The sequence below is a fragment of the Podarcis bocagei genome, assembly GCF_964188305.1.
Source record: "Podarcis bocagei genome assembly, chromosome: 8".
Taxonomy (NCBI): domain Eukaryota; kingdom Metazoa; phylum Chordata; class Lepidosauria; order Squamata; family Lacertidae; genus Podarcis; species Podarcis bocagei.
Window position 1 is genome coordinate 89,870,447 of NC_138133.1, and position 21,949 is coordinate 89,892,395.

Below are 21,949 nucleotides of genomic sequence, written 5' to 3' on the forward strand. Positions count from 1 at the left end.
TTTCTTCTATTTTTCGTTCAGCCTGGACACTGAGGTCCAGCTCTGAAGACCTTCTGGCGGTTCCCTCGCTGCGAGAAGCCAAGTTACAGGGAACCAGGCAGAGGGCCTTCTCGGTGGTGGCACCCGCCCTGTGGAACGCCCTCCCACCAGATGTCAAAGAGAAAAATAACTACCAAACTTTTAGAAGACATCTGAAGGCAGCCCTGTTTAGGGAAGCTTTTAATATTTAATAGGTTATTGTATTTTAGTGTTTTGTTGGAAGCCGCCCAGAGTGGCTGGGGAAACCCAGCCAGATGGGTGAGGTATAAATAATAAATAATTATTATCATCATTATTATTATTATTATTATTATTATTATTATTATTATTATTATGGGGGGACAGACAAGTCTAGCATATAATGATGTTTATCGCATAAGTGACCACTTTGCCAAGGTTACCCTGCAAGCACCTGCATATGGGAAAAATAACCATCCTGAATTAGTTCCCCACATGCCACTTCTATGACGAACCTCCTAACAGTTAATTGAAAGGATAACCCAGGTTACAAAAGGAACCGGCTTCACTCACGCTTTAGATTTCACATCCCTTTTACATCTGCAATCTGCCTTCGCCTTCTTGAGCTCCAGCTTTGCATCGCACAACTGGTCCCTTTTGACGTTGATCTGGAACGGCAAAAAGCATGGCGGGTTCAGGTCTTGTCTTTCTAGGCAAGCGTGGATGGGCTACAAGTTCTTCTCCACATTCCTGTCTTGCATCCAGCTTAACTGTCTCGCCAGAGTGGTGCATGCTCTGGTTATCTCCCGCTTGGACTACTGCAATGCGCTCTACGTGGGGGCTGCCTTTGAAGATGAACCAGAAACTGCAACTAATCCAGAATGCGGCAACTAAACTGGTGACTGGGAGCAGCTGCCGAGACCACATAACATTGGCTCCCAGTACGTTTCTGAGCACAATTCAAAGTGTTGGTGCTGGCCTTTAAAGCCCTAAATGGCCTTGGCCCACTATACCTGATGGAGCGTCTCCACCCCCTTCGTTCAGCCCGGACACTGAGGTCCAGCTCTGAGGGCCTTCTGGCAGTTCCCTCCCTGCGAGAAGTGAGGTTACAGGGAACCAGGCAGAGGGCCTTCTCGGTGGTGGCGCCCGCCCTGTGGAACGCCCTCCCATCAGATGTCAAGGAAATAAGCAACTATCCGACTTTTAGAAGCCATCTGAAGGTAGCCCTCTTTAGGGAAGTTTTTAATGTTTGATGTTTTATCATGTTTTTAATTTTATCGTGCTTTTAATGTTCTATTGGGAGCTGCCCAGAGTGGCCAGATGGATGGGGTATAAATAAAATATTATTATTATTATTATTATTATTATTAGCCACCCAGCTGTTCAGCCCCAACAGCACACCAGGAAAGCTCTGTGCAAGAAAATCAGGAGGAGGGCTGGATCATAGAATCATAGAATCATAGAGTTGGAAGAGACCACAAGGGCCATCGAGTCCAACACCCTGCCAAGCAGGAAACACCATCAGAGCACTCCTGACATATGGTTGTCAAGCCTCTGCTTAAAGACCTCCAAAGTAGGAGACTCCACCACACTCCTTGGCAGCAAATTCCACTGTCAAACAGCTCTTACTGTCAGGAAGTTCTTCCTAATGTTTAGGTGGAATCTTCTTTCTTGTAGTTTGGATCCATTGCTCCGTGTCCGCTTCTCTGGAGCAGCAGAAAACAACCTTTCTCCCTCCTCTATGTGACATCCTTTTATATATTTGAACAAGGCTATCATATCACCCCTTAACCTCCTCTTCTCCAGGCTAAACATGCCCAGCTCCCTTAGCCGTTCCTCATAAGGCATCGTTTCCAGGCCTTTGACCATTTTGGTTGCCCTCCTCTGGACACGTTCCAGTTTGTCCGTGTCCTTCTTGAACTGTGGTGCCCAGAACTGGACACAGTACTCCAGGTGAGGTCTGACCAGAACAGAATACAGTGGCACTATTACTTCCCTTGATCTAGATGCTATACTCCTATTGATGCAGCCCAGAATTGCATTGGCTTCAGCAAGACAGAAGGAGATAAGCCCTTGTATTGTCTCAGCGCCCCCCTCTGCTGGGTTACCTTGGCCTGGAGGTTTTGCATGGACTTCTCGAAGGTTTTCGGAGTTGCCCGCTGGTGGTTGCAAAGGATGGCGACTGCCCGATTGGCTCGATTGTAGGAAAGGAGCTTGGCAGCCACGTTGTCGTCCTCTGTCAGGAACCAAAAGGCAAGGCTGAGGTGGGCATTTGTGTAGGTGTATCTGTGTTTCTGCAGGGACATGGGTGGTGCTGTGGGTTAAACCACAGAGCCTAGGACTTTCCAATCAGAAGGTCGGTGGTTCGAATCCCCACGATGGGGTGAGCTCCCGTTGCTAGGTCCCTGCTCCTGCCCATCTAGCAGTTCGAAAGCACGTCAAAGTGCAAGCAGATAAATAGGTACCACTCCGGCGGGAAGGTAAACGGTGTTTCCGTGCGCTGCTCTGGTTCACCAGAAACGGCTTAGTCATGCTGGCCACATGACCCGGAAGCTGTACGCCGGCTCCCTTGGCCAATAAAGCGAGAAGATCGCCGCAACCCCAGAGTCGGCCACGACTGGACCTAATGGTCAGGGGTCCCTTTACCTTTATCTGTATTTCTGACACAGGGGCCATCAGGAGCCAGCACTATTGCGCCAGGCACCAGCCTCGTTGCAAATGCAAGAATTCATAGGAACACAGGGTTTTTTCTGATAAGACCGGTAGGCCCTCCATCCCAGCATCGCCAACACTGACTTGCAGCTACAGGGGGCGAGGGCGCGACCTTCCCCATCTATGCCGGGGGCTCTCCCAGTTTCTGACAACAGACCCCACCCTCTTGTGCCTCTGAATACCAGTTGCTCGTAGGACCGGGCAATATATCGACATATCGTCCCAAACTGGTTTGAAGTCCATATTGCGATAACATTTTCTAAACATCTGACCTGCCAATATATTGCAAATCATGGTGTGTGTGTGCTCTGCAAAAATCACAATGTGGGGAAAACTGTGAAGCCAGCCAATGCTTCAACATGGCTTCATCCTTATTTCAGACCTCGTGATATATCACAATGTTTAGCTGGTGATATATCGCGATGTTGAAAACCAGGTATCACCTAGTCACTAGGGATCGTAAGATCTCTCCCCTTGTGGCCTTCACAGAGGATAAAGTTCTCAACATCTCCTAGTCACAACAGCTACATTCTGCCTTCACTGTTGGAGCAGGAATGTTCCTGAAGGCTAGATCCTGGAAACGCAAGCGGGGAAAAGTGATCTTGTGCTCAAACCCTACTTGGGGCTTCCCAGACACATCTGCTTGGCCACGGTGAGGACAGGAGAATGGATCTGATAGGACCTTGGCCTGATCCTGCAGCCAGACCCTTCTTACATTCTCCTAAACTTGAACACCACCAAAATTCAAGAGGGATTTGACGTTGCATTCCGCATTTGGGACAGGAGCACATCTCCCTCCCATCTCAAAAATGTGTGTACAGTGGTACCTCGGGTTACGAACTTAATTTGTTCCGGAGGTCCGTTCTTAACCCGAAACCATTCTTAACCTGAGGCGCACTTTCGCTAATGGTGCCCGCCATGGCGCGATTTCTGTCTGCATCCTGGGGCAAAGTTCTCAACCCGAGGTACTACTTCTGGGTTAGCGGAGTTTGTAACCCGAAGCGTTTGTAACCCGAAGCGTTTGAAATCCGAGGTACCACTGTATTAGTATTTACAGTCATACCTTGGGTTACAGCCACTTCAGGTTGTGTTTTTTCAGGTTACGGACCACCGAAACCCGGAAGTACCGCAACGGGTTGCTTCCGGGTTTCAGCGGTCACGCATGCGCAGAAGCGCTAAATTGCGCCTTGCACATGTGCAGAAGCGCTGAATTGCAAGCCGTGCGTGCGCAGACGCGGGTTGCGAACGCTGCGGGTTGCGAATGTGCATCCTGCATGGATCATGTTCGCAACCCAAGCGTCCGCTGTATTCTGGACGACCCAGCGAAACGGGTGGGTTATTATTATTACCGTTACTAACTACTGCTGTTCTAGAGACCCTGCAGAGTCTTGCTGGAATTAACTCCAGCCTGTGCAGCAGAAAAGTTTGCCCTGAGCCCGTTTACCATTTGTCAGGGCATCCAGCTGCTCCTGAAGGGTGATGGAGGCATTGTAGGTCCTGAAGACCTTGGCTGTCAAACCTTCCATCAGGTCCTGGAGGTGTTTGTTCAGGGTTGAGGTCTGGAAAGGAAAGGAAGTTAGTTAGTTAATTGATTGATTGATTGATTGATTGATTGATTGACATAATAATCATAAATAAATAAGAATAAAAATGTGCTGGCCAAAAGTCCAGAGGCAGTATTAGTATCAATTTACGGTGGGTGTGGAAGGTTCGCAGGCTACGAAGGACTCGCTCCCAAATTTATTGACAGCCGCACGAATTATTATAAGCCTGGAAGTGGAAGGGACAAGCAGAATATAAAATGGAGGAATGGAACAAAGAGGTTTGGGATATAGCTATTAACGATAAATTAACATGTGCCATTAAGGTAAGACGGGGAATATGCAGGAGAAATTATTCTGAGGAGATAGAGAAAATGTCTGTAGAATTTGTACTGTTAAAAACAGAAAGGGGTGAAACCATGGTAAGAGGTGTTGAAATTCTGGGAGGTTGGATGGTTACAATGGAATGGTCTCGGTGGTGGGGTGCACGTTTTTTATTCAGCAAAGGAAGTTTATGGGGGGGAAAGGCAGGGGAAGTCCACTTAAGGAACTCATGGCAGTGGAAATGGGGTTGTTGCTAAGTCAGGCATCCCCAAACTTGGCCCTCCAGCTGTTTTGGGACTACAATTCCCATCATCCCTGACCACTGGTCCTATTAGCTAGGGATCATGGGAGTTGTAGTCCCAAAACAGCTGGAGGGCCGAGTTTGGGGGTGCCTGTCCTAAGTAATGACTCATTTATGTGCTGACCAGACCCAGGCTTGGTTAGCTTAATAATAATAGAATCGTAGAGTTTGAAGGGGCTCCAAGCATCATCCAGTCCAACCCCCTGCATTGCAGGAATCTCACTGAAAGCATCCCTCCAACCTCTGCTTAAAAACCTCCAAGGAAGGAGAGCCCGCCATATCTCGTGGGAGTCCATTCCACCGTCGAACAGCTCTTACCGTCAGAAATACTATTATAATAATTTAGACAGCTTCTTAATAATGTAGACAGCTTCTTAAAAAGCAGAGACCTCACCTTGCCAACAAAGGTCCGTATAGTAAAAGCTATGGTTTTCCCAGTAGTGATGTATGGAAGTGAGAGCTGGACCATAAAGAAGGCTGATCGCCGAAGAATGGATGCTTTTGAATTCTGGTGCTGGAGGAGACTCTTGAGAGTCCCATGGACTGCAAGAAGATCAAACCTCTCCATTCTGAAGGAAATCAGCCCTGAGTGCTCACTGGAAGGACAGATCTTGAAGCTGAGGCCAGAGCACGCCAGGCCCTCCTGTCTTCCACTGCCTCCCGCAGTTTGGTCAGACTCATGCTGGTAGCTTCGAGAACACTGTCCCACCATCTCGTCCTCTGTCGTCCCCTTCTCCTTGTGCCCTCCATCTTTCCCAACATCAGGCTCTTTTCCAGGGAGTCTTCTCTTCTCATGAGGTGGCCAAAGTCTTGGAGCCTCAGCTTCAGGATCTGTCCTTCCAGTGAGCACTCAGGGCTGATTTCCTTCAGAATGGAGAGGTTGGATCTTCTTGCAGTCCATGGGGCTCTCAAGAGTCTCCTCCAGCACCAGAATTCAAAAGCATCCATTCTTTGGCGACCAGCCTTCTTTAAGGTCCAGCTCTCGCTTCCATACATCACTACTGGGAAAACCATAGCTTGAACTATATGGACCTTCGTTGGCAAGGTGATGTCTCTGCTTTTTAAGATGCTGTCTAGGTTTGTCATTGCTTTTCTCCCTCTGCTATTGCCGGGAGAATTTGAGCATTCAAAAATACCCAGGATCGAAACATCTGTGAAGGTCAGCCCAAACTTACAGACAGCCTGTCGAAAAGATCGTCCCCGGGTCGTTTGTTCTCCATGAACAGCTGCAAATTCTTGAACACCTGCAATGATCAAGATGGAAATTCTGAGAGCAAGGTCAGCTCAGGAGAACGGCAGGAGTAAGCAAAGCGACTCACAAGTAAAGGCTGGCAAGAGGGATAAAAGCCAAATATATCTTTGCAGGAAATCACTGGAGCTTTACCTCATTTACAAATTCTCCAGAAGCCCAAAGGCCAGTTCCAAAGGTTGATACTAACTCGTGGATCGCTTAATAAGGGCATTCTTTATAGATGTAAACTGATTTTTTTAAGAGGTTTTATACAGGATTTTCTTTTGTTACAAAACAAGCAAATAAACAAGGAAAAGCACATATAGCGTCTCTCTTATAAGTTGTGGTGTATGTAGAGGAATAAGGGACATGGGTGGCGCTGTGGGTTAAACCACAGAGCCTAGGACTTGCCGATCAGAAGGTCGGCGGTTTGAATCCCCACAACAGGGTGAGCTCCCATTGCTCGGTCCCTGCTCCTGCCAACCTAGCAGTTCGAAAGCACGTCAAAGTACAAGTAGATAAATAGGTACCACTCTGGCGGGAAGGTAAATGGCGTTTCCATGCGCTGCTCTGGTTCGCCAGAAGCGGCTTAGTCATGCTGGCCACATGACCCGGAAGATGTATGGCGGCTCCCTCGGCCAATAAAGCGAGATGAGCGCCGCAACCCCAGAGTCGGTCATGACTGGACCTAATGGTCAGGGGTCCCTTTACCTTTTCTATGTAGAGGAATACAGGTTTTCATAATGTCTTTTTGTGTGTCCTCCAGGGAAATTTAAAGAACAAAAATAAGATTATTATTTTTTTAAAAGAAAGAGGACGGGCTTTCTGGGAACACTGTTGTAGCTTCAAACGCCTCAAAGGAAAGTCAAATTCACAATCCCCCAAAATGAGCAGGGACAACTCTCTGTCATTTTCACTGCTGGGACGCTGCAAAGAGCTGGCCTTTCAATGGGACTTGTAAGGAGATAACTTTCGGCATCTGTATTACAGATGGCTTTAGATGCTGTAACTGCTTTATCTATTTTATTACTAGGCTATCTCTCGATATGCTTTTTATTATTATTTTTTATCATTGACGTTCTGTAATGTGCTTTTAAAGTTATAAACTGTCCTGGGATCTATTGATAAAGGGCAGCATATAAATTAAAATTAAAATTCCTATTTATCGCCTGTGTGTTTGCTGCCCTGGATCCCCTTCAGAAGGAAGGCTGGGTTATAAACTTAATAACACTAATCGCACCAACAACCATCTGTTTTTGGTTCAGCAAGCTGTTACCATATTTTTTTCCCCATAAGACGCACCCGACCATAAGACGCACCTAGTTTAGAGGAGGAAAACAAGAAAAAAAATATTCTGAATGAAACAGTGGATGTATGATTTTTGTGGTTCATGCTGTGGCCACAGACGTGTGATCTGGTGGTGAATTTGGGGTGACCCAATGCAAAAATCCTGAGGATCCATGTGGATCCGTGCTTTGTAACCACGTTTTAAGTGGGGAGGGAAGGAAAAGCACTGAAGGGGCAGGGAGCACACGTGGGGTGTGTGGAAAAGGAGCTTTTCATGGAGCTGAGCCAGGGAGGAAGAAATGAAAGAGAGCACACTCGCTTTAAAGCAGCCAACCAGACAGGAGCCGCTTACACCCATGTAAGAGTCTCCTCTCCCGCTTTGCTGCTTCAAAGCGAGCCACGGAGGAGGGAAGGAAGGGGAACCATGGATCCTGCAGCAGGATTCCACCGCTATCCATAGGCATTCGCTCCATAAGACGCACAGACATTTCCCCTTACTTTTTAGGAGGAAAAAAGTGTGTCTTATGGAGTGAAAAATAATTCCCTGTTCAGGGAAGTTTTTAACGTGTGACATTTTAATGTATTTTTAATCTTACTTGGAAGCCACCCAGAGTGGCTGGGGAAACCCAGTCAGATGCGTGGGGTACAAATAATAAATTATGATTATGATGATTATTATGATTATAATTATGATTATTAATTGGTTCTGTTGCAGAGGGAGAATGGTGCCCACCGACCCAAGGAACTGCTTGCATCCCTCCTCTCCAGCAACACTGCCTCTCTCTCACCTGCTTCTCCACAGGCACCAGGTTGTAGTAGCGAATACAGTCCTTGCCCAGGAAGTCAAACTCCACCACGTTCTCCTTCCCGTCCATCCGAGGGTGAAGCCTCAGGTGCTCGACGCGGAGGGAGCAGCAGCCCACCGTATCCGCCGTCTCCCCTTCCTCCTTTTCATTCCCCGCTCTCAGGGCCAGCTGGGGAGGGACACAATAATAATTTACAATAACAATTTATTATTTATACCCCACCCAACTGGCTGAGTTTCCCCAGCCACTCTGGGCGGCTCCCAATCGAGTGTTAAAAGCAATACAGCATTAAATATTAAAAACTTCCCTGAACAGGGCTGCCTTCAGATGTCTTCTAAAAGTCTGGTAGTTGTTTATTTCCTTGACATCTGATGGAAGAGCGTTCCACAGGGCGGGCGCCACCACCGAGAAGGCCTTCTGCCTGGTTCCCTGTAACCTCGCTTCTCGCAATGAGGGAACCGCCAGAAGGCTATCGGCGCTGGATCCCAGAGCCATGGGGGAAGCGGGGGGAGTCAGACGCAGGCTCTCTCCAAAACACTGCTTCCATCTTGCATTGCAGGGGGGGCAGATGGGTGACCCCGCTAAGGAACCCGCTAAGGAACAACGCCGCTGTTGCAGCTGTGAGAGCAGAAACCTCTGGCGCTTCCTCACTGTGGAACGCCCTCCCATCAGATGTCAAGAAAATAAGTAACTACCTGACTTTTAGAGGACATCTGAAGGCTGCCCTGTTTAGGGAAGTTTTAAATTTTTGATGTTTTATCGTGTTTTTAATATTCTGTTGGGAGCTGCCCAGAGTGGCTGGGGAAACCCAGCCAGATTGGCCGGGTATAAATAATATATTATTTATTAATTATTATTGTTGTTGTTACTAGAAAGGAATAAAGTGGTACCTCTGGTTGCGAACAGGATCCGTTCCGGAGGCCCGTTCGCAACCTGAACAGAACGCAACCCATGTCTGCGCGTGTGCGGGTCGCGATTCACCACTTCTGCGCATGACGTCATTTTGCCTGTCTGCGCATGCGTGAGTTGTGAAACCTGGAAGTAACCCGTTCTGCTACTTCCGGGTAACCGCGGAACGCAACCTGAAAACGCTCAACCTGAAGCAAACGTAACATGAGGTATGACTGTATTCGCAACCGGCTTTAAGAGCGATATTCCCTGCGCCGGAAAGCAGCCCTTACCTTGTCGATGAAATAAAGGGCCACGGACCTCTGCCGCTTCTTCATCTCCTTCGATTTCCAGTCCGCCCGGTACTGAGCACGAATCTTGCCCACCACCCCTTTCAAGCAGCGAGCAATTTCGTATTTCTGCCAGTCCTTTTCCCCCTGGGAAGAGAAGCAGAACCGGATGCAAGTCTATACTTCCGGGTTTTGCATCATGCGAATGCGCAGAAGCGCTCTGCACACCGCAGGTAAAGGTAAAGGTAAAGGGACCCCTGACCAATAGGTCCAGTTGTGACCGACTCTGGGGTTGCGGCGCTCATCTCGCTTTACTGGCCAAGGGAGCCGGTGTACAGCTTCCGAGGCATGTGGCCAGCATGACTAAGCCGCTTCTGGCAAACCAGAGCAGTGCATGGAAACGCAGTTTACCTTCCTGCCGGAGTGGTACCTATTTATCTACTTGCACTTTGACATGCTTTCAAATTGCTAGGTCGGCCAGAGTAGGGACCGAGCAACGGGAGCTCACCCCATCGCAGGGATTCGAACCACCGACCTTCTGATCGGCACGTCCTAGGCTCTGTGGTTTAACCCACAGCGCCACCCACATCCCTTTCTGTGCACCGCACGCGTGCATAAAAGCGGCGCCTCCAGTTACGGACTTTTCAGGTTAAGTACGGACCCCCGGAACGAATTTAATTCGTATCCAGAGGGTCCACTGTACTCCCAAAGGAAACACCTGCCCTCGTCCCTCACCTTCAGCTTGGAACTGGGGTTCAACATAATGTACTTTATGGCCCCATTAATGTTCTCCGTCCACGACGCCAGCCAGGTCACGCTATTGTCACACCGAACTTCCTTCCACTTGTGCCCGGGAGGGGGTTTCGGGATCTTGGAACCCCTGGCCAAAAAAAGAGGGAGTGAGAGGAGGGGGGAAAGGTTAAGATATCAGAAAGCAGAACAGGAAACATCACAATCTGGATGGCAAAAATATGTGTTTTGTTCGTATAAGCGATCAAACAACTGAGTTCCCTGGACTGCTTTTACAAGGAATCGGAAATCAGGGTGGATAAAAATCATTTTATTTTTTTATTTAAATCAGATTATTTTTTAAAATCAGGGTGTGGTTTTTTTAATTTAAATTGGATTTTGAAAATAAAATGCTTTCGGAGGAAAAATCTTTCTAAAGATAGTTTTCTATTGAAGTTACATTGTAGTCCAAAGACTATTCATCAGGAAATAAGGATTTGTTTTAAATTTTTCAGGTGTGCTTAAAACTCAGTCTAAGTTGTTTTTTTATAAAAAAAAATATGTTTAACCACATCAGTTAACAGACATGGATACACATGCTATAATGTTATTGTTTTAGTTAAATAAATTGTTTAAATTGTTATTAAGGGAATTGTCATTTTTCTCCTTCCAATAGAGGAGGAGGGAAGCCAAAGTTGTCAACCTTTTTTTAGGGGGGGAAATCACTCACCTGTAATAATGACGCAGCGGAAAAGGGAATATTTGACGCTACGGAGTAATAGAGCGATGGAGGAGGGCGGGAACTTTCGCTCCATTGCTTCTCACTGCCGCCGATCAAGGGGCATCCCCCTCCAGAATTTGGTGCCCGGGTGCCCCGCACCCCTTCCACCCCCAGGTAAAGATGGCCCTGGTTCCACAGGGCGGGTGCCACTACTGAGAAGGCCCTTATAAAAACAGATGAAACCGTTGAGAGTGGGACACAGGGGGTTGGACTGTGTCTATGGGTCTATGTCTCCTTATGTATTCCCTTTAATTTCTTTCCTTACTTTTGCCGGGGCAGGTTCCAGCAATAAATTTAAAAAATGCAATATTGAAAGAAGTTTGAAACAGGCCTCTCTGTCTTTGCTCCTCAAGAGACGAACCCCCCCCCCCCCGAGCCAAACAGAGTCGCCCTTCTATGACCCAGTCACCCACTTGCTACAGTTTATGATGACATCTTGGGGCATTATCCTCTTCTTCACCCTCCCCATCTTCGGGTGGTCCCCACGGCCTCGGAAAAGACCCGGCGGCTCCGTCTTGAAGTTGCCAATCTTCTCCCGGTGCCCGTCAATCGTGCAGTAACCGTATTCCTCTTGTATTCTTTCTGCTTCCTTTTTCAATTTCTGGGTTTTAAAAAAAGGGCAAAAGGAATAAGAATGAAACTTAATGAATGTTAAAATGTTGTGGTTATATAAAGTAAGGGATTACAGCTGTTAAAGATTAAGTAAAAGAAAAGAAAAGGGAAGAATTGGATAAAATTAAGGGGAAGGATTTGCTGAAATAATTTGGGGAATTGGAATGCAGAAAGGGGAGGTATGGGGAAGTCGATGAAGTAAGTTTAAGAAAAAAGGAGTTGAAATTGTATGTGTTTGTTTGTTACTGTATGTATATCTTTGTATTGTGTGTATGGTATGTGTTTTTAAAAAATTTGTGAAAATTTAATAAATATTTATAATAAAAAAAGGAATAAGAATGAGAGGTAAATTAATGTGCGGAACCAGGTGTTATTCCGATAGTTTTAAGTCAGGCTTTGATAATGGTAGAGGAAGATGGGGGGTATAAATAATAAAATTATTATTATTATTATTATTATTATTATTATTATTATTATTATTATTATTATTATTACAGCCTGTCCCCACCTTCTGGGGGTAGACTAACTGTACAGCCTTCAAGTGTTTGCTTAGGCTAGCCCATGTTGAACGTATGTGCAATTGCCTAACCTTCAAGATTATTCATTTTGATTTCAATGAGTTAGAAAGAGTTAATAAACCGCTTTATCACACAGGTATCTAAGCTGGTGCACATGATCAAACTGCAGGCAACCCAAAGCCATTAAAAGCACGTACAGTGGTACCTTGGTTCTCAAACGCCTTGGAACCCAAACACTGCAAACCTGGAAGTAAGTGTTCTGGTTTGCGAACTTTTTTCAGAAGCCGAACTGCTCCGTTTTGAAGGTTATGCTTCCGTTTTGAGTGTAACGCTGTGGTCTGTCTCTCTTTCCTATTTATTTTGCGTTTTGTTTTTGCGTCTCTTTTTTTGTGACTGTGTGGAACCCAGTCCAGCTACTGATGGATGGATTGTGTGACCGCAATACATTGTTTATTGCAGCCTTTCTCAACCTGTGGGTCCCCAGATGTTGTTAAACTACAACTCCCATCACCCCTAGTTTGCAAGGCCAGGGCTCAGGGATGATGGGAGTTGTAGTCCAACAACATCTGGGGACCCACAGGTGGAGAACCGCTGCTTTATTGCTTTCATTTTATGGATCAATGGTCTTGTTAGATAGTAAAAATCATGTTAAATTGCTGGTTTAGGGGTTGTTTTTAAAAGTCTGGAACAGATTAATCCATTTTGCATTATTTTCTATGGGAAAGCGCGCCTTGGTTTTGGTACGCTTTGGTTTTGGAACGGACTTCTGGAACGGATTACGTTTGAGAACCAAGGTACCACTGTACTCATAAAATAAATTACGGTTTAAAAGCAGATCGAGGTTTTAAAACAACTATATGTAACTAAACTATATAACTGGGAAGGCTTCCTGAAATACAAAATCCATACAGGCAGCCTGCCCAACGTCAAGAGGCAGGGAGTTCCAAAGGCTGGCACAGTAAAAGATCAACTCCTGAAAACGGACATTTTGAGGCACTTGCAAAAGTTCCACTGAACAAAGTGGTTGAATAATAATAATAATAATAATAATAATAATAATAATAATAATAATGTGGTTGAATAGGTGCATCTGGGGCAAACTGTTCCCTTAAGTTAGGTGGAAATCACAAATCTACGATTGCAGTTCAGTGGCCAAAGAGGCCTTGGGTTTTATCAGCTAGCAGGGGCGCGTCTGAACCTGTTTTTCCTCCTTTGGCAGAGCTTTCTGAGCTTCCTGTCTCTCCACAAAATATTCGTGAATCTCTCTGAAGTCGCATTTGTCCAGCTGCTTGATCTTCTTTCTCTCCTCCGACGTCATCTGCTACAGGAAATCAAGGAAGCAGAGGTTTGAGTTCTAAAGCTGCCTGTCACACCAAGAAATAAGGCACATGAGCCATGAGATTATCATCAATAACGCCTGCCATCACCCAACAGAGAACCCCAATTAGCTGCGTCCCGCAGATTCCCGTGTCTGTCTAGGGACGCGGGTGGCGCTGTGCTCTAAACCACGGAGCCTCTTGGGCTTGCCGATCGGAAGGTTGGCGGTTCGAGTCCCCACGATGGAGTGAGCTCCTGTTGCTCTGTCCCTGCTCCTGCCAATCTAGCAGTTCGAAAGCACACCAGTGCAAGTAGATAAATAGATACCACTGTGGCAGGAAGGTAAACGGCATTTCCGTGCGCTCTGGCACTTGTCACAGTGTTCTGTTGCACCAGAAGAGGTTTAGTCCTGCCGGCCACATGACCCGGAAAGCTGTCTGTAGACAAACTCGGGCTCCCTCGGCCTGAAAGCGAGATGAGCGCTGCAACCCCATAGTTGCATTTGACTGGACTTAAATGTCCAGGGATCCTTTACCTTTTTTTACCTTTACCTAGGCCAGGAACACCCAAAATGGCTGGTAGTGGCTCTTCAGTGGAGCCTCCAAGTTGGAGGTAGTCTACCTCCAAGTACCAGTTGAGGTGGATGAACCACAAGGACCTGCTCACCACCCTCATCCCCTTGCCTGCCTGATTCCCAGAGGGACTGGACCGAATACTGCCAGAAACACAATACTTTGCTCTGAGCCATCAAGATTGCAATTATTTTCTTATGCATCTGAGGGACGTCTCAAGGCCGGCAGGAAATTAGCCTGATACGACGACAACAACAAAAAATGTGTCTAGAATGTCAGTAAAATGCAAGTACGGTCATATCTCGGGTTAAAGACACTTCAGGTTAAATCTTTTCAGGTTGCGTCCCGTGGCGATCCGGAAGTAACAGAACGGGTTACTTCCGGGTTCCGCCGCTCGGGCATGCGCAGACGCTCAAAATGTTGTCACGTGCATGCGCAGAAGCGGAGAATCGCGACCTGCACATGCGCAGACGCGGGTTGCGTTCCTCTGAGGTTGCGAACGGGGCTCTGGAACGGATCCCATTCACAACCAGAGGTACCACTGTATATGGTCCTAGGACTTTCCAAGTTCCTGGGACCTTCCTGTCTTGTGCTCATTTTTGATCATTGCTGTTACTTTTTTAATGTTTGATTTTACATAGTCGTAGAATGCAATGCAGGAAGAGCAGCTAAATCTATTTGATTCCAGCTACGAATAACTTCATGTAAAGCATCTTAAAGCAATTTAGCAATAAAAACGAATCAACATCTATAAATGATTACAAGCAATTCCACAGATACAAAGGATTAAAAGCAATTACAAAGGTAAAACAGATTTCAAATCCAATATAGATAGACTGAGATAAAGATCTCCACTTAAAAGGCTTGTTGAGCCCTCTTGGACATTTTTGGGTCATAACTGACCTACTGTGGGGCAGTTGCCAGGAGCACAAAAAGCTGCCCGCTGGCCCATTGAGCCTAGTTCTGTCTACACTGACTGGCAGCATCTTCCCAGGGTTCCAGCTGCCAGCCTCACCTGGACTGATCCTGGGTCTTTCTGCACACAAGGGAGATGTTCGGCCACGGAGCCACGCCCTCCCCCCTCCCCAGGAAGCCACAGGCAAATACCTCTGTCCAGTCACAGAAAAAATTCTTCTTGAAAATCGCCTTTCTCGTGTAATCGTGATCGAGCATCTTTGCATAGAACGTGGCTATCTCCTCCGTTGCCGGGCTGAGTTTCATAGGCTTGCCTGGAAAGAACAACAGTGGCCCCGCAGGAAGAAACAAAACTGTTTTAGCCATTTTGCGTTCTGCAACAATCTCTAAGCAAAGTACATAAAATCATTCTAAGTAATGCACAGATAAAAACCAGCAACATTTTCAAAGCAAATGCGGATAACTAAATAACCTGTTTGGGAAGGCTTGCTAAAATAATTTTTTTTAAAAGGTTTCCCGTAGGTGCTTGAAACAGTGAAGCAAGGGTGCCTGTCTAATATCAAGAGGCAGAGAGTTCCAAAGGACAGGTGTTGCCATGCTAAAAGAGGCTTCTGAAGAGCATCTGTTTGGCCCAGATCTGCTTTTGGACTAATCCGGCAGCCTCTTCTTATGTTTTTATGACCCCCTGCAGATGTGGTTAACTGTTCAGACTGAAAAACCTTTACCAAAAACTAAGTTTGTTTTAATAAAAAAATTCCTTCCAGTAGCACCTTAAAGACCAACTAAGTTAGTTCTTGGTATGAGCTTTCGTGTGCATGCACACTTCTTCAGATTGTTTTAGTTGACCTTTGCCCAAGACCTTGCCATTCAACCATTGTCTGTTTTCTTCACCAACCTCTCCAGCACAGAGGGTTGGCTATGCCAGTAAATAAAGGCCCTTTCAGTCTAGGGTGGGAGGTTTTTTGGGTGGTTGGGGGTATTGTAGGCACATTCTGCAACATTCTGCTATTGATGAAATCATTCATGGTGAATTTATAACTGGACGGTCCACACAGCATTCTGCTTTGCTCTGCAATGATTCCACCATATTACCGCATTATGGCCGCCTTGGTAGGGGGGCGCATCTTGCGCTATGACACAACCAAAGCGAGACAAAATATACCCTGACCCAGAACACTTATTGGAACCAAAAGTTTTTCAGCAGGGAGCTTGTGCACTCATTGAAAAGGAAGAAGTATCCCAAAACTCTTGCATCAATTGCATATAACTGCCCTATTATCATCATGAGCACAAACCGTCACGATTGCACAATAAAAAGGACATCTAGGTAAAGGTAAAGAGACCCCTGAACATTAGGTTCAGTTGTGGCCTACTCTGGGGTTGCGGCGCTCATCTCGCTTTATTGGCCGAGGGAGCCGCCATACAGCTTCCGGGTCATGTGGCCAGCATGACTAAGCCACTTCTGGTGAACCAGAGCAGCGCACGGAAACGCCGTTTACCTTCCCGCCGGAGCGGTACCTATTTATCTACTTGCACTTTGACGTGCTTTCGAACTGCTAGGTTGGCAGGAGCAGGGACCGAGCAACGGGAACTCACTCCGTCGCGGGGATTCGAACCGCCAACCTTCTGATCGGCAAGTCCTAGGCTCTGTGGTTTAACCCACAGTGCCACCCGCGTCCCTAAATTCCAGAGATTAAGGGGTTGCTTAGCGCAGACGGTCAGGGAACAAATATCTCCAACTTGGTGAACTTGGAGAGGGTCAAAGGAGGAGCAACTGGGAGCTGGCAGGATTCGTCTTGCTCTCGTAGTCTTCAAGGTGCAGGCTGCAGCCTCTCAGGAGTTCAGCCTACACTCGAGTAGGACCCTGACAGAGACACATGCCTGACTGGCATGTTCTCTCCCTCCTGGTCGTTCATTTGGGAGCTTCAACAGCTTTCTTCTGCCCAAACATCACAGCAACCGATGCCAACAGACATCGGCACACTTAGGGATCTACAGAGTTTGCACATCATGCGTGACAGACCTCAGCAACTCAGCATTTTGGCTAATCTACTTTATTTACATATAAACACACACGGAGCACTGCAACATGGCTCCCTCTCTCTCTAGCATCAGACAGCAAAGTGAAAAAAGAACAAAGGACAATAGTCCCTCTTGACGGAATACAGGAACACAAACATCCTGTCTCCGTCACTTCCCACTCTGTGGAGTCAAAACATACACCGTCATGTGATAGACAACAATCCCATGACTGCAATCACGGAGCAGGAATTCTAACACAGCCACACGGTCGCACCAATCCTGAGTGGGTTTTTTGTCCCATCTCTTTCTCTCATCCCAGCCCCACGCCACTCAGGGTGACTTCATGGAAGCCATGGACCTTGCAGCCCATTCCAAAAAATGAAAGGAAAGACCACCCACCGTTGTAATAGAAGCTGACTCCACGCGGCAGCCGTTCGTAGGGCGGCGCAAAGTACGGTCCCCTGTGCTCCAGCTGCTGCCACTTCACGCCATTCGCATGCTGCTCCTCTTCCCACCTGGCGAGAGGAAAAGAGGACAAAGACCCAAGGATGACATTTCCCTTTTCTGCTCAAAGTTACGGTAACTTGGACGGCTTTGTTTCTTGTATTTGAAAATCCGATTATTATATTATTATTATTTATTTTATTTTAGGGAAAGACGCAAGAGTTAAGCTCAGGCCAGGCTTTCCAGAGTCCCTACAGACAGGTGGACTCATTATTTTATTTATATCCCAAATTTCATGGGCCCATTCTTACAAAGCCATCATTTGAGACTGCGGGCCATTATTACGGACCCATTACACAATTCAAAGTATTGGTGTTGACCTTTAAAGCCCTAAACGGCCTTGGCCCAGTATACCTGAAGCAGTGTCTCCACCCCCATCGTTCAGCCCAGACACTGAGGTCCACCTCCGAGGGCCTTCTGGCAGTTCCCTCCCTGCGAGAAGCTAAGCTACAGGGAACCAGGCAGAGGGCCTTCTCAGTAGTGGCACCCGCCTTGTGGAATGCCCTTCCATCAGATGTCAAAAAAAGAAACAACTACCTGACATTTAGAAGACATCTGAAGGCAGCCCTGTTCAGGGAAGGTTTTAATGTGTGACATTTTAATGCATTTTTAATCTTTGTTGGAAGCCGCCCAGAGTGGCTAGGGAAACCTAGCCAGATGGGCGGGGTAGAAATAATAAATAATAATTATTATTTTCTCCAAATAAAACAATGGACCCATTATCTTATTTTATTTTCCAAATCTACCACCAAATGTTATTTCTTTCCAAAGTGCCAACGGATGGACCCATTATTTTATTTATCTTTATTTCATTTACACGGATGAAGCCATCATTTTATTTACCCATGCAATAGAGACCTTGTTTGCAAAATGTGAAATTTACAAAGTTTGCAACTGCTGCCCATGGCAGGGCCTTCTTTGAGGTGGCTCCCTCTTTCTGGAATGCCCTTGCGGGGGATGAGCACTTGTCTATCCTCATCATTAACACTGAAGAGGAATTTTAAAACTCTCCTGGCCGCCCAGGCCTCTAAGGGCTGAGAGACGATGTCCTTGGTAACCTGGAAGCAATCAACTGTGTATGTCTCTATTTCTCACTGTTTTCAGATGTACTTTACAGCTTTAGTTAACAGGTTTTATTTTTAATCGTATTGTTTTGCAGCTGCACAGCTTGTTGCGCTGGACTCCTTTGAGAGAATGCAAAATGAAATTAGTTCTGGTTGGCCACTGTGAGAATAGGACTGGATGGTCAAGTAAGAAAAATACAGTGGTGCCCCGCAAGACGAATGCCTCGCAAGACGGAAAACTCGCTAGACGAAAGAGGTGCTTCGCAAAACGAATTTCCTATGGGCTTGCTTCGCAAGACGACAATGTCTTGCGAGTTCCTGCTGGGTTTTTTCCCCTCCCCCCCTTTTTCTAAGCCGCTAAGCCGCTTATCAGCTGATCCGATCAGCAGATAAGCCGCTAAAAGCCACTAAAAGCCGCTAAAAGCCGCTAATAGCACTAATCCGTCAATGGGCTTGCTTTGCAAGACGAAAAAACCGCTAGACGAAGAGAATCACAAAATCGGATTCTTTTCGTCTTGCGAGGCACCACTGTAAAAGTCAATTATAGAAGCTCCCAAAAAATCAGTGACAAGTTCCAGAGAGGTAATAAATATTAATATTAATATTAATAATTTGTTGTACCCCGTCCATCTGACTGGGTTACCCCAGCTTCCATCAAATATAAAAGAACGAAACAAAGCATTGCAAAGCTCGTATGAGTTATATTTTCATGAATTTGTAGAGTTTGAAGGGTCATCTAGTCCAACCCCCAGAAATGCAGGTATCAACGCAGGAATTAGGTCCAGTCTATCCTGTGGTGCTTTTTAGCTTTCTGTTAAATTATGCTGTACATTTTTACTGTGTTATCCTTTTGCAACCTGCTTGGAGGGTTTCCTCCCCCCACAACACAACCAAGCCATACATAAATTTCACGAGATGAAAAAAATATACGTAATAAAATGAATTTAAAAAAAAAAAAAAAAAAAAAACTTCACCCCAAACCACACCCTGCTCCAAAAGAACAAAGTTTCCTAGGAAACTTCCACACCCGCCTCCACCCTAAAGGCACGAGGCTATTTTTTTTTTAATGAAGGATTACTATTTATTACAACAGCAGTCATAAAGAAGAAACATGAAACACACAGGGGAAAAAAATGAGATATACAGGTTAAATTGCCATGTTGGCACTTTGCGATAAATAAGTGGGTTTTGGGTTGCAGGTTTATTTATTTATTATTATTATTATTATTATTGCAAAAGATACAACACAAACATACAAAAACAATACCACAATGACAACTAAACATTAATTGACTACACATCATCTAACACCACACATATATTTGACTTCCAGATCACCTCATTGTGCTTTCTAAATACAAGTATTCTTAACCTATACGCACTTCCTATTATATCTATTACATACCAGGAACAATTTTTACGTTTACGGTTTCCTTTAACGTTCAAGATTCAGTCTGTACCTGCCAGGAGATTTGCATTTTTCACAGCACTGTTTTAAATATTCTTTAGATATTGCCCCTTCTTTGCTCGCTTTCTGAGGGCTGAGTTTCCTCTTATTCTTCGAGGCCATTATTGCAGTTTATTATTATTATTATTATTATTATTATTATTATTATTATTATTATTGCTACTGCTGCTGCTGCAAATCTCTCATACCTGATCCTCGAGGTCTTCGCATTCCTGCAAGCTGCGTGAAACCGCATGGCATTAAATGTCAGGACGCGTTGGAGAGATGCTGGAGGGATCTGGGCATGGAATGGGCATGATGCCCATGCAGCCAGTGTGAGCACATGCTTAAGCATTCCAGGATGCCGGGCATGTCAAATCTGCAAAAGACTGATCCTGCTATGCCTCCTTGCCTGCTAAGAAGTTCTTGCAGCGCATCCCGCAGCCCAGCCACATGGCAACAGCTGTGTGTCCCTCCTGCACGACCTTCCACCAGGAACTGCTTTGATCTCCCCCCAGCCCTCTTAAAACAAGGCTTACAAAAGCAGCAACAATTAAATGCATGTGTTTCCATGCATGCTTTCCAAAATAATCATCATCATCATTAAGGACAACAATGCACTTTTTTAATTAAATAATAAAAAGGCAGGCATGTTTTGACCAGCAGTCCTGGCTACCCACAATGCCAGAGCGCTGAGGGATGATGGGAAATGTAGTTCAGGAAGCTCAGCATCTGCCTAGCTCGCCATGTGATGCAAGCAAAGCGGTTGCTAGGCAGCCTTTCCGTCAGGGCCAGATTCATTTAAAGAGACAGGAGCAACATTAGAGGGGTCCTTGCTAGTTTGGGAGGTTTTTTGATGGAGAAGCCTTCTCCAAGCAGATGCTCTGGCAAATGTCTCTGGACTCCAATTCCCATCCCTCCCCTACAGTATTTTAATATGCTGCAAATGACAGTTTCGTTTCTTACTCTTTCTAAAAATATATATTTTTGAAAAAAAGTTTTTAATTCAGTTGGTCTGTATGTTGTCGAAGACAATTGTGGCAATTGTCTTTATAGTTTGTTTGTTTGTTTTTGCACAGTACAAGAGGAAACATTTGAGAAATCTTGCATCAATACTATTTATTTTATTTTTAGAAGATAATCTTTATTGATTTTATGATTACATACTATACGTATACACATTACTTTACATTCGCATTTACTCCTAAGAGTTGACTTCCCTCCTTCCTTCTTCTGGCTTTTTTACGTCATCTCTAAGTTTTTTTGCATTATCTTTATTGATTTTGTATATTGTTCTTCTTTCAACTTTATCCGCATCAATACTATTTAAATAAGTGACCTGATCTCAACAGAAGTGGGGTCTTAGCTAGGGTTTTTTTGGGGGGGAACTGTTACGGAAATTACGGGGGGGCACATCTTTAAAATTGTTAAATGTTACAAATATTATGCCTGAATGTATCCTTTCGACTTGACAGCTCAGGGAAGTTACCTAGCTTTAAATATAATATAAAATCAACTCCTTTGCCAGTGTCCTCCATTCCAAAGCTATTTTTCCCTTGAAAAAGGACTCCAGGAAGTTCCCAGAAGTGACAACTGCTGAGCTGAGTCAACACTCAGCCAAGGAAAGTCTAATCCCATCACCAAACTTGCCAAGGGGTCCAGACATGCAAAGGAATTTCCATTGTACTTTGGGTGGTGGGACTTCAGAGGTGTTTGCCTATGCTCATCTTATACCTGAGTCTTGTCCTGACATGTTTGCTTATGCTAATCTTGTACCAAGGACTTGTCTGGACATGTTTGGCAAGGTTAAACTAGTGTAACCCCTGCCTAGGTAAAGGTAAAGGGACCCCTAATGGTCAGGTAAAGGGACCCCTGACCATTAGGTCCAGTCACGGACGACTCTGGGGTTGTGGCGCTCATCTTGCTTTATTGGCCGAGGGAGCCGGCGTACAGCTTCCAGGTCATGTGGCCAGCATGACTAAGCCACTTCCGGCGAACCAGAGCAGCGCATGGAAATGCCGTTTACCTTCCTGCCGGAGTGGTACCTATTTATCTACTTCAGTGTTTCCCAACCTTTTTTGGGCAAAGGCA

General features: G+C 45.7%; 1 protein-coding gene across 2 annotated transcripts in view; it reads right to left on the minus strand.

Moving 5' to 3' along the window:
• The window catches only part of TOP1MT (DNA topoisomerase I mitochondrial), a 34,962-nt gene that overhangs the window by 2,145 nt on the left and 10,868 nt on the right, over nt 1-21,949 (minus strand). For both annotated transcript variants that reach the window (XM_081204584.1, XM_081204585.1), the window contains 11 exons: nt 17,243-17,358; nt 15,014-15,135; nt 13,216-13,338; nt 11,301-11,488; nt 10,113-10,257; nt 9,381-9,524; nt 8,182-8,367; nt 6,051-6,119; nt 4,154-4,268; nt 2,106-2,233; nt 571-665 (listed from right to left, as the gene is read on the minus strand). In XM_081204584.1, coding sequence (XP_081060710.1) covers nt 571-665; nt 2,106-2,233; nt 4,154-4,268; nt 6,051-6,119; nt 8,182-8,367; nt 9,381-9,524; nt 10,113-10,257; nt 11,301-11,488; nt 13,216-13,338; nt 15,014-15,135; nt 17,243-17,358 — 1,431 coding nt within the window. The remainder of the gene's footprint in view (nt 1-570; nt 666-2,105; nt 2,234-4,153; nt 4,269-6,050; nt 6,120-8,181; nt 8,368-9,380; nt 9,525-10,112; nt 10,258-11,300; nt 11,489-13,215; nt 13,339-15,013; nt 15,136-17,242; nt 17,359-21,949) is intronic.